This window comes from Strigops habroptila, chromosome 8 (assembly GCF_004027225.2).
Source record: "Strigops habroptila isolate Jane chromosome 8, bStrHab1.2.pri, whole genome shotgun sequence".
In the NCBI taxonomy this organism is placed as follows: domain Eukaryota; kingdom Metazoa; phylum Chordata; class Aves; order Psittaciformes; family Psittacidae; genus Strigops; species Strigops habroptila.
Window position 1 is genome coordinate 20,547,738 of NC_044284.2, and position 12,954 is coordinate 20,560,691.

The window sequence follows — 12,954 nt, forward strand, 5'->3', positions numbered from 1 at the left end:
GAACAGTTTTATTCTTTCAGAATGGTTTTAATATAGGCATAATGTGGTGCATCTGAAATACTCTCCAGTCGTTAAAATCCAAAATGTCATATACTAAGCTACAGATGAAGAATATACTTCTCACAGTCTGGAGCCTTTCTCTAATTCATGTTTGTCACTGGAAGTGACGTCATAAATTACTCTAGTTCAGACAGTCCATTCAGAACAGCTAACTTCCCAGACAGATCAGATCAAAGTAGCCATTAGAGTAAGAATGTGATCCCACTATATTTCCCAGTATAAAGATGTAAATATACCTGAAATATTAAATGGGGAAATCCTCATTACAGCATCAAAATTATATAACACTACGATTTGATGCTGCAACTCAAAGTTGGAGTTGAAGTTGTTCGTATGGGTTGACTGCATTTGTTGCACAGAATTAATGTATTTGTGTTGATTAGTGAGTGATTAGCTTTATGGGTGAACAAACCCAATACTCCTAGCATATAAAGGCAACTGCTACAGTATTTTCTCTTTTGGTGCAATATACATACAGCCATACCTAATCAACATGGGGTGTATGTGTAAATGCTTACAGTAATCTCATCGTTCGGAGTAGTAGAGCTGATGAGCCAGTTTTATGAGAACAGAACTTTTTTAGAGAATGAAACCCTCCATTATAAGTAGAACATTTCTTACCATGATCACCTTTCTCATTTCATGCACTTCATTGATTTTTCTATTCTGTTTTAAAATATAAATGTCTCTCTGATGTTATCTTCTTGAAGATTTTTATGTTGACTGTCTTCATTATTTCCTATTAAGTTTAGTGCATGTTACATTTCATGGTTTTTCTCTGCAGATGACCCTCATGTACAGTATTCTGCAGTGAGCAGCTTTGTGTTTCTTCGTTTCTTTGCTGTAGCCGTAGTCTCACCTCATACTTTTCATTTACGACCTCACCATCCAGTAAGTTTTGTGAAGCTTTGTTCTGTTTTACTCATAATAGTGAGATCTGTTTATCTGGGAAGGCATAAGTTACTTTCAGTGGGTCTGTAACTGGGAAGTAAGATTACTAAATGTCTCTAGGTTGAGTTTTCAATTCTATACCTTACTGAAGGAACTAAGACATTTGCAGTTGTTTAATAGCAAATTTCTCAGTCTTTATGAAGTGTTCTCAAGTGATGTAGAAGAGCTTTTGATATTAAAGACACTATGCCTTTTTTGGGAACATGCTGCTTTGTGAAAATAGCAACATGACTGAGGGTTCTTTAAGGCATATGCCTAAACTGCATTGGTTTCTTCCACTGTGGAAGTTAAATATCCAGATGTCACTTTTACTTTTAAAAAAATATTTCCATGTGTGTCTTAAACAGAGGTTGTAAAGTTATCCCATAATTGGTCTGCTTATTTATTCTGGACTCAACTAGTTGCAGTGGGTTGCCAAATCTTCCATCTTCAGTTTTCAAATTGTCAAGTATGTATACATAAAGAAATAGTCTTTGAACACAGGAATATGGAGATACGACACACACACATACCCCCCCATATTATTTTCATATAAAATATGGAATATGTATGAAATTTTGTGTGTTGTCCCTTCAAAAAAATCTACTTAGATTAATTCCTCTGACATCATCCAGTTTGAGTAAAAAGATTACAGGATTTTATCACTCGAGGGTTAAACGTCTTAAAGGGAACAGTAAGGCCCCTTTCTCTCTCAGTGTTTATAATCCTGTACTGAAATGCAAGCAGTGAGGTAGCAAACAAATTAGGCAAAAGCCTTAAAGGCCAAGTTCTAAGTTCACTTTGTGTTAGGAAACTACCTATCATTTGTCCAGTGAAACAGTGTTAAGTTTTGAATAATTCAGAAGCATTAGATGTGTAGTGAGAATTACAGAATTTGAGGGGTTTGAGATGTTTTATAGGTAAAAATATTTATCCAACTACTAATACTAAATTCTAGTGGTAGTAAAATATTAAATACACTAAGTAGCTTACAAAATACATTCACAAAGCACAAGTATTAGTAGAGGACAATACTGTATATGCATTTCTTTGTTTGAAAAAGAAAAGGAATGGAGTTATGTCTGATTTACTCCCTTGTGTAATGTTTGTGATATTTTAATTTTTAAAGTTTCACCTGAGAGTATGAAAAAAGGTGACTTCTGAATTTTGTTTCTTTATTTTAGGATGCACAGACTTCTAGGACATTAACTCTGATATCAAAAGCCATCCAGACTTTGGGAAGTTGGGGAAGTTTGACCAAAACCAAACTTGTAAGATTACTAAAATTCTTTCTCATTTCATAGACAATATTCTTTGAAAGTTTTTATTTATGTCAGTATACCTTTTTTTTTTCAGTCAAGTTTCAAGGAGACATTTATGTGGGAGTTCTTCAAAACATTTCAAGAAGAAAAATTTACTGAATCTGTTAAAAAGGTACCTTTCAACTAAATTATTTTGATGTATTTGATCAGTCTTCATTATTAGAAGGTTGTGTTACTGCTCAGTTTCATATTAAAGAGAAAAAGAAAAATTGTGACTCATTTCAGACTCTTTTATTAAACAAAACCCAAACAAAATCTACACAGTCAAAACGCAAGAGTTATACATAGTGAACTAAGTAAATTTAGTATTAAAAAAAAAAATTGAAATAAATGTTACTAGATCTGCTTATGGGCATCCCTTGTTACATTGTTGTTAGTACCTGCAATGTATTTTCTTCATCTGTTGCATAAAGTAATTACTTTGTTCGAGGAGAAACTGTACATGTATATTTTCAAAACAGCTTTTGGTTCTGATTCTGAATAGTATTTTTCCTTAAGTTCCTAGATGATGTTTCCTCTACTGAAAGCAGAGAGCCCAGTGGTCTGAGTGAGCCCATACATCTAAAAGAAGGGTAAGTACATCTTTAATCTATATCGTGCAGAACAGAATTGACTTCATTGGTTTTTTTATTAATGCTGTCAGATTAATGCTCATTAAAATGTTTGGTATACTGCAGAAATTAAGATATTTAACTTGTGATAATTCTGTGTTAACTTGAAGAAATACTTTAACCAACAGCTGTAAACTTTCTTAACTCTTTTAGATACATTGGCAAAAAGTAATTAAAAGCAGCATAAAACCTGTTAAAGTCTGTCTGCATTTCTGTTACAGTTCAGTGTGTGCTCTGTGATGGTTTATTCAGGATTGTGAAAGTGTTTTTTAAAAGAATATACTAATTTAATTTAGAATTACTTTGCATGCTGTTTGCGCCCAGCCAGCTAAATGTTCTGCCTTTGAAGTAGGAGAAAAAATTACGTTGTAATTGGAATACTTAACAGTAAACGACAGAATGCTTTTATAAAAATTGACGTGAAAATAATTCTTCATAAGAAATTAACTCTCTTTTATTTTTATTTTTTTATGTTGATCAGGAATAGCTGATTTATGGGGAAAATTTTATTATTTTAATTTAGCTGAGAAGCAGATTCATAGGGAGTAAAGATTCTTCTGTGAAAGAAGCATCCAAATTGCAAACAAGGAAGAAATGTTCCTCTGACTAAAATACTAAATAGAAATTGAGACAGTTGTAGTAGTGGATCAACACTTAGATGTTGCAGTTTGGAAGCTAATCTCTATTAAACTGATGGTTGTCACTCAGAAAAACCCAGTTTCCAGTTAAGAGTATACTTGAAGTTTACTGAATAGTTTGTCTTCCCTGACAGTTGAATTATGTTCAGCATCATTTCATTTATATTCAGTTTCTGATCCAGATAAGACCCGTGTAGAAAGTAGCAGGAAAGAGAGAACCTTGTAGTTGGATACACCTTCCTCCCTTTTGGGAAAATTCAGAGTTCTGGATCTGAATAAATAAGTACCCACTCCAACGTTACTGCTATGAACAAGAGTCCGGCTTGCATATTTTTCAAACTCCTTTCCGGTTTACAGAACCCTGCACACGATCACCATATTGGGAGGTAATCTTGAGGATCTATTTTGGACATCTAGTAGATTATTCTTTTAATCTACAGTGAAGTAGATTTTTATGTTGCTGCGTGATGAACAATTATGTGTTTTCTCAATAAATGGTTTTGAACGCTTCTCAGAAGATTAATGGTTGCATTCCATTTGATTATGTCTTGACAGAGAAATGTACAAAAGAGCTCAGGGAAGGACTCGGATTGGTAAAAAGAATTTCAAGAAGCGATGGTTCTGTCTAACAAGTAGAGAATTCACCTACCACAAACAGCAAGGTACATTATGTTTCTTTATCATTATTTTTATTTTCTTGATATTTTCTAAGTGTTTGCATCTGAATTGTGCTTTCTAAAATGGTCATTTTTTTCTTTTCCAAAGGTACATATAATACATTTTACTTACCTTTACCTTGATTACCAAATGCTTTTGCCTATGATTCACATACATTTTCTCAATAATAGAACTGCACATTTTGAGAATGTAACCTATGGTATCAGTGCCCTGAGGTTATAAAAGTTTTTTAAAAATAGTTTCACTCATCTGTTTATAATTTTTTACAGATAAAGAACCAATTTTCACTATTCCAATCAAAAACATCCTTGCAGTGGAGAAACTTGATGAGAGCTCCTTCAACAAGAAAAATGTAAGTCAAAACAGTTTATACGTAGTTTTTGATTTATTCTTTAAATAAGATTGTAATTAATTTAGTGTTACTGAAACCCTGTTACTAAACACTTCAGCAAAAAATCTGGTTTGGATCTAAAATAAAAAGCTGTATGCAATATTTCCAAGTACTCTGAACATGGAACTTATCCTCAAGATTTGGATCTCTGTACCAATTTTTCTGACCGATTTTATGACTTCTGCCCTCTTTTTGAATATCTGGAATGAAGGCTCAAACTTCTGTGACATTATTTCAAAGCACTTTTATATAAGATTAGTAGCATGGATTGTATTATGTTCTGCTAGAAATGTAGTATTACCAAACTTACATTTATTTCTTTTGATAAGAGCTTCCTATAATACCTTCCTCAGCTGAGACAGTTGTCTGTGCTCACAGCCTTATTCTGGACCTGTAACACATCACTATTTCTAGTATTACCTCAGTCCGAAATTCTGAGGCAGTGATAAAAGTACAGCTGTTACTTAGGCTGTGGGTGGCTGAAGGAGGGAATTCTGAGAATCTCCTGTCATGCTAAGGATATGAAGCGTGAAGTCTGAGGTCACATTTAAAGATATGTGAATGAAGAGGACAGAAAATGCATCATGTTCTAATTTTTTAAGGATTATTTTTTGGATGAGGAAATGGTGTAGGTGGAGCACAGGTTGCTGTTTTGTTTGGTGTGTTTGGGCAGCATTTTTTGTTGGTTTTTTTGTATGTGTGTGCTTGTTAATTTTTTGTTTGATTTTGTTTGTTTTTTTCCTAGGGCGGTGTAGTAAAATGAAAGAGAGAGGTGAAAAGTCTTCCTTTCTTTCTCTTGTGTCTTGCTTTCTGTCTTTATTTGGCTTTGTTGAATTCCTTGAGCTTTGAAATACATTTTTACATATTCAAAATTGCGCAATAACTGGATTTTTTTACTGAGCAGAATAATCTTGTGTTTCTTCTACAGATGTTTCAAGTACTACATGGAGAAAAGCCACTCTATATCCAAGCAAATAACTGTGTAGAAGCTAGTGAATGGATAGAAGCTCTTTGCCGGGTAACGAGATCAAACCAGAAGCGGCTTAGTTTTTACCATCCTTCTGCTTTCCTGAACGGGAACTGGCTTTGCTGCAAGGCTACACTAGAGAACACAGTCGGCTGTGCTCCATGCACTGCGTAAGTTGCTTCTCAAATGAAAATATATATGTTTTGTAGGACAAATAATGTATGATTCACTATACAAATTGAAAATCTGAAGGCAAAGCTTTCCCTGTCTCCTTTAGCAAGTTATGCTACTAAAACCATGCCTTAGTAATAGGCACATCCTACTGGATTTTACTAAGTCAATTACTTCATCAGCCACCATATGAAGAGAAGGTAACCAATTCAGCATGTAAATCAGAAATACTGAATATTGATTTCTTTCCATGCACAGTAATAGATTTAATAGCTCAAATTATTCAGATGTGAAGCTGAATGCAGAAATAGGACACGCCTAGATCATCTGCATAAAATAATTGAAATACCTTGCTGCAGAGGGCTCAGCCTGGAAGTCTCTCTCTTTCCGTAATGATATTGTCTTGTCTATACAGTCACTTTTTTATTTTAACCTTAGGTATTTTAAAACACAGTGTACTAAGAAAATCAACTAAATCTTAGATGTAGATTCTGACAAATCATTTGGCTTTTGTAGGCATATCAGGAAAATGAACAATGCCTGAAAATGGGTAGTGCCTTTTAAGCTGCTGATTTCTGAAAATAAACAAATGCTGTGATATTTAAATAAATTTACCCTTCACTAGATAATTTGCATAAATTACAGACTAAAGATCTCAGTTCTCCAGATTTTGGTCGAAGACCTACAAGATAACTGTCAGAAAACTTACATAATACTTTTTCCGTGTTACTCAGTTCATCCTTTTATTAGATTTCTCAACAGTTCAAAAGATTCACGTTACTAAATAACTTTTGGTTGTTTTTGTTTTTCTGTTTTTTGTTTAGCTGTTCTGGTTTAGGAATGTATCTTATCCTTCTGTTCTGGTATAGTAGATTTTTTTTTTAAGTGTTTAATTGTAGTTTAATGGCAATTAATCTTATTTTGATATTTTTGAAATATTTTTATCTTGACACACAGAATAATGAATTCTGTTGGGGGAAAAAGTGTTTTTTTAGTATTGCTCTATTCATTGCTCTCAAAACTGTTTCTATAGAACACTTGCAATGAATGCTGTTTTGTGTAGCTATTGTGAAGCTGTCTCTGAGTGACAGACATATTAAAAGGTGAAGTATATTGAAACAGAATTAGTTTTTACTTGCTTTCAGGAGTGACGTATATTGACTTATATTGACTACCTGCCTCTTTTTTCACCTTTTAGAGATGTTCCTGCTGATACTCATATTGAGATTGATGGAGACAGAGAGACAGAAAGAATTTACTCACTTTTCACTATCAACATGTCTAAACTACAGAAGCTGGAAGGTACTCAAATAATAATTCAGAAGAATTAATACCAATGCTGCTCAGCTCTAATTCTTTAGGCCCATAACATCAGTTCAATGTCTTAACAACCTACTTGAAAATAATAGAGAGTAGAGATACAGATTGTATTTTTGTCATATTAGTGCTCTGGTGTCAGACATTTGTCAGTCATTTTTTTACAGTAGACATAAGGCATGCACATTGTTCTAATTGAATTTGCATGTATGAAATATATCTAATAGCCTAAGCAGGGAGGCTGCAACTGTAGCCGGTTGCTCTTCTGTCTTTGCTCTCCTTTTTCTGACTATGGAGTGAACTCTCTTGAACATGGTTGAGTTGCAAGAAAGCGTTAGTCTTCTGTTAATGTGAACAGGAGAGAACTGGATGCTCAAGATGCTCAACACAACCAGCAGAGAATAAGCCACAGAACTGTAAATACATCTAGTTGATGCTGTCTCCTGCTTTTGTCTTAACCCATCTTATGTATAAGCTAGAGTACCTTTACACGTTAGAATTCTAGGATCACCATTTATGTAATAGATCTGTTTGTTAATTAACAAAATTCTAATTGGGATAATTGTGGTAATTTTTGTAGAGGCTTGTGGAAGTATAGCAGTCTATCAAGGTCCACGGAAAGAACCAGATGATTATTCTAACTTCACAATTGAAGATTCTGTAGCAACTTTTCATACACTTAAACAGATAATAGATATTGTAGAAAAGCTGAATGAATCACATGAAAAATACCGAAAGAAGAGATCATCTAGTGCTAAATATGGTAGTGAGTAAGTATCTTGTATGATTTAGATGTACATAAATATGTGTTTTTTAAAAAAAATTAGTCACAGGACAAATCCAGGCTTGCTCAGATAGAGAGAATTAAGCTAAAGGTAGATTTAGACAACATAAAGACATGGAGAAAAAAGGGTTCATAATCTGTGGTAATGCAAATTTTTTACCAGTTATTAGAAGATAAAAGAAGTTCCTTCGGTGTGGGATTCGCCTGTGTTCCTGTTGAGATTCCCATACGCTGGTACAATGATTATGTTGCTTCTTTGCAACTTAGTATCTGAAGTGCACACAAAATTTATCCCTGTCTGCCTACCTTCTGGGTTTGGTTTTTTTGGGTTGGGTTTTCTTTTTTTTTTTTTGCCGGTTTGTTGTCGTGTCCGCCCCCCCCCCCCATTTTCAAATTTCAGTTAAGAAATAATTAAAATACCAACTTACATAAAACTGCAAAAATTACACTGCAGGAGCATATCTTTTATGCAGTATATTAACTAAAACATTAATTGTAATTCACTTGCCATAATCAATGATAAATTGATAAATACTATTTCTGGTGAAGTTAAAAAAAAAAAAAAAAAAAAGGAAGAAAGGCAAAAAGCCCTAAAAACCCAGCAACAAAAAAATAACTGTTTCTTTGGAGTACATTGTTGTTCCAGAGCAGATTCTTTCCATTCTCTTCAATCCTGACTGATATCTATGCAACACCACTACCAAGTTTTCTGATTTCTTCTTTGCATCAATAAGGGTTGATTCACCAGAAAAAAAAAGAGTGATCAAACCCTGATTTGGTTTGCCTAGTTTAGTATCAACCCAAGTTGTTAAGAAAAGTTAACTTTGATTTAGAGGTCTCACATGAAAGTACGAGAGGTTTTCCACACATCCTGAAATTTTTCAAGTAGTGGTAGAAATTATGCAAAAAAATAAAAGTCTGACTAATAAATTGAAATTGTATGATGAGAACTAAAAAGCTAAAGTTAACCTTAAAATATTTAAATATAGTATTTTATTTTTTCCAGAGAAAATCCAATTGTTGGAAAAGTTTCCTAACCAAAACAAACTGCGGCATACTTGGATGAAAAAAGAAACTGGAGATGTTCTTTGGTGTCTTGTGTTTTTGTTTTGTTTTTTAAATCATTATATGCCTTTTTACAAAGTATTTAAGAATGAACATAAATGTTAGTTGTGTTGACAATCTATTTAATATTTAATAGAAAAATATCTACTTGGAAATCTGGTCTTAAGTTTATTCTCATTTTGCTAAAGAACTTGAAGTTCCAGGTTCTTGAATTAACAGGTGTGAATAAATGTAAATGTTGTTTTGCCATTGTTGTCGGGAAGAACTTTCTAAACAATAAGCTTTGTAATGGAAGAAAATCCACACGGCATTTGTTGGTTGGATGACATCTCTCAATACATACACGGCAAACTTGCATGAGTTTACCATGAGTGCCTGCCCTGCTGATACAGATCTTGAAATAGAAATCCCAACATACTATGACATGGGAAAAGATCTGAAGCTTCACACTCAATTCATTTGACTTTTTTTCTTGTATTAGGTGTTGTCAGGACTTGATTTATCTGCATCTGAAGTCTTACAAAATTGTGCAGTATGCTGCAAATAATCTGGACAGCAGATACCAGTGTTAGTTATGTTTTTAAGTACTAAAGAAGAAGAAATCAGGGAACTTATGTTGTACCTCTTGTTTACATTTGGGGTGAGTAGTACATGGAGTGACATTAGACCACTATTTTCCTTAGGATTTTTAAGGTACATAGTTTTTCTTAATCTAAAAAGAAATGCAGGGTAGCAACATTTTTTTTAAATAAGTTTGCCTACAGATAGAAAAATTTAAATGTGAACTGATTGTGGTTAAGTACTGATCAATTTACATCATCCCATGTATAATTTTACTTTTTTTAATAGAAAGTAATAACTAGGTCCAGCTCACCTTTTGACTACAAATCTAACAAATAATCTCTACTATAATCACTCAAAGCACTTTAGATATCTGGACTATCCCAGATTATTTTTAGATACTTTGTAGTATCTGCTTGTTATGATCAGTTGAATGATCAACATTGTTTTGTCTTTAAGCAATGCTTCAGTGAGTATTTTTGTATCTGTAGTTATATGAATTTGTATTTGCCACTTAACACAATTTTAAACTGGCATTCTTGACTTTAGTAAGGTTAATTTTTGCTCACATCATCTGAGAAGCTAGATTTATGCTGAAAGAATATATATGTATATAACCAGGAAGAAGCAAAGGTATTACTGTGGCAACTTTGCTTCATCAGTATTAAATACAGTGGTACTCCTCGGAATATTATTTTTAATAATAACTGTATGTGGTACGTTTATTTTTGGAGCATTTGCTGTGGGGTCTTTTGTTGTTGGGTGTGTTTTGGGGGTTTTATTGTTCTTTTACAATCATGATTTGGCCAAATTAATTAGGAATGTAACTTACAAATAGAATAGAAATCCACAATGCTTGAAACTGTAAGCTGTTTAAATTACTATACATCTATTATACTGTTCTAGGGAGTCTTTCTGTAATAGGAGCAAGTTAGCAAGACAGGATTTAAATATCTTTTGGAATGAATGTAACTGATTAGGATAACTATTTTGGTTTAATACCAGACAAACCGTTTTAGAATATCCACGATTCTGTACTAGTATGTGCAACGTCACAATCATTTATTCATGTCCACCATTTTTGCCTTTTCCTTTTTTACACATTTGATGTATTCTAAGGGACTCTTATTTGCCAACAGTTGAAATTGGGGGGTGGGAGGGAAGGGAACATAGTAATGCCAAGAAATGTGTTTTGCCAAGGTAGAGTGGGTCTGATTGTCATTCATAAAACGCTCCATTAACAAAAAGCTGCCATTAAACAAAGATGAATGTGACTGAGTGTCAAAGTTAGGTTTTGCTGTATATAGATAAACCCTGTGGCAAAGTATCTGTTCCTTGGAGCCATTTTCTGTTGTTTTCAAAGTCAAATTTACAAAAAATTAAATTGTATGCTCTTGAAACAATTTTTTTTTTTAAATATGCACTTTTTTTTTTTTTGCTTTGGTACGGGAATATCTAGGAAAAAAACAAAGGCCATTAAATATCTGTGACCATTAAGATTTGATTTCTCATTTTATAATGTTTTAAAATGCAGTAGATGTTCTAGAATTTAATTAGGTACGAGTAGGATATTAATAATAAAAGTTGCCTTCATTTTGATTAGTCTAGAAAGATGATGTTAATCAGTAATTAGTTCTGTTAGGATTGTAAATTATCATTAGTTTTAATTTGTATTATGATGTATTGTTGAATGTATTTTTATTTAAATTTTATTTTCTTATCAAGACATTAAAATGTTTTGTAACATTGCTTGAGAATAACTCACAAATAAATTACAACATACTTGAGAGACACTGTTTATTGTGAGGCCTGGCTTTTTAATGTGTTAACATTTATCTGAAGACTGAATTAATAGGTTTTACTTATAGGAGTTGGGTATGAAGAGATAAATCTGGTTGAAAGAGGAAAAAAAAAAACCCTGCAATGTCAAGCTGAGGTATCTTGCTGTTCATGTGCTGCATTGTTACATTCTAACTAAGGCTGATGGTTGGAGAGAGAAGTGATAGTTAAATCATTTATCATAACAGCATGCATAGAAACCTTAGTAATGTGACAGTTTTCCAAAAACTTGCAATGACTGATCTGATGTACTGAAGGATATCTAGTACTGTGTTATTAGTGTTGTATCACTATTTTTTTTTCATGCTTATTGATTTGTCTTTTATTACCTGTCCTGTGCACTAGGACCAGCTGACAAATACAGTTTGTCAGGCCCATTTTAAATATATTGCATATGGAAAAAGTAGTCTGTGCTTTTCTCAGCCTTTTGTCTTTTTTATGTAATCTGGGCACTATTTTTGCCACCAGCTCTCCCTTCCTATGCTTGTGGGCATTTTTTATGAGATAATTTTGTACAAGCATGATTTGATCTATTGAGATAATCTTGTTTCCTTGTACAGAGAGCCGACCTGTTGTCCTTTATTGCTGGTATGGAATTTCCTATTAGGAGTTACAGTTGCAAACCTTCCAGTCATTTCAGAATTAATTTGGATTCATTCCAGGGTAAGCTGTATTAAGACCCAGTCTGTGTGGTTGCTACATTCGTTTGCAGAGATCATAAGGCAGAGGAAGTTAAAGATTAAATTGGAAGTACAGGAGGAACTTTTTTCATTAAGAAATTTCTTGTAAGGATTCTGCGATGATAATAGCAGAGTGATCTGTTCTTTTCACTGCTGATCTCTAACTATTCCATTGAACTGAGTTTTCTCCAAACCATGACATGAAAAGGTCGTTCCCATATAAGATCTGTAGCTTCTGTGTTCTTCATATTTTCAAATTCTGGGCTAGGCTAGCAATCATAAATGTATAGGGCCTTTGCAGCTAGAAAGTTATTATTAGGACTCTGGAATCCTTGAAAATCAGTGTGCAAGTTTCTCACACAGTTCTGTACATCTTTGTCCCCCATCATGTATGCAGATAACTATAGTGAGAAAATGCATGTTTACAGCCTGTAGATAGATGAGCATATGTATTCATACAGTCAACCTATAGACTATATATGAAGTAAACAGAATTAGTAATACATGGAAAATTACAAGACATTATCTTTAATCTCTGCTCACATATATTTATTTTAAAGTACAAAGCTTGCAACATTTACTCACATGTGATAAGGAATGATTGTATTGTTTTTAAAAGACCATGCATATGGAATAAAAATTAGGCCAATAAGCAACAGCTCCCAGTAACAAATGAGAGCAACTGCCAGTAGAATAGACAAATGTATACAATTTAATTAAGGTTCTTAAAAAGAGTTACAGGAGCATATTTAATGTTTATATGACTTATGCAGATTAAATAAACCAGAAATCCTTTAATAGCGGTAAATAGACAATATCGGTGTTACTGTGTTCAGCTGTGATAATACTGCTGCTGAAATACTTTTGTCTATTTGTGAGATTCAGCAATATAGGCAGCTGTTTATAGATAAATATCAGTGTTTGGGAGTAGAGGTGTAAG

General features: G+C 33.3%; 1 protein-coding gene across 4 annotated transcripts in view; it reads left to right on the plus strand.

The window, feature by feature from the left end:
• RASA2 (RAS p21 protein activator 2) overlaps positions 1–11,280 on the plus strand; it is a 47,989-nt gene extending 36,709 nt beyond the window's left edge. For all 4 annotated transcript variants that reach the window (XM_030495855.1, XM_030495856.1, XM_030495857.1 and 1 more), the window contains 10 exons: positions 845–951; positions 2,175–2,261; positions 2,347–2,424; positions 2,811–2,884; positions 4,117–4,223; positions 4,509–4,591; positions 5,559–5,767; positions 6,967–7,070; positions 7,666–7,855; positions 8,876–11,280. In XM_030495855.1, the coding sequence (XP_030351715.1) occupies positions 845–951; positions 2,175–2,261; positions 2,347–2,424; positions 2,811–2,884; positions 4,117–4,223; positions 4,509–4,591; positions 5,559–5,767; positions 6,967–7,070; positions 7,666–7,855; positions 8,876–8,906 (1,070 nt within the window). In that variant the 3' untranslated portion in view covers positions 8,907–11,280. The remainder of the gene's footprint in view (positions 1–844; positions 952–2,174; positions 2,262–2,346; positions 2,425–2,810; positions 2,885–4,116; positions 4,224–4,508; positions 4,592–5,558; positions 5,768–6,966; positions 7,071–7,665; positions 7,856–8,875) is intronic.
• The last annotated feature ends 1,674 nt before the right edge of the window (positions 11,281–12,954 follow it).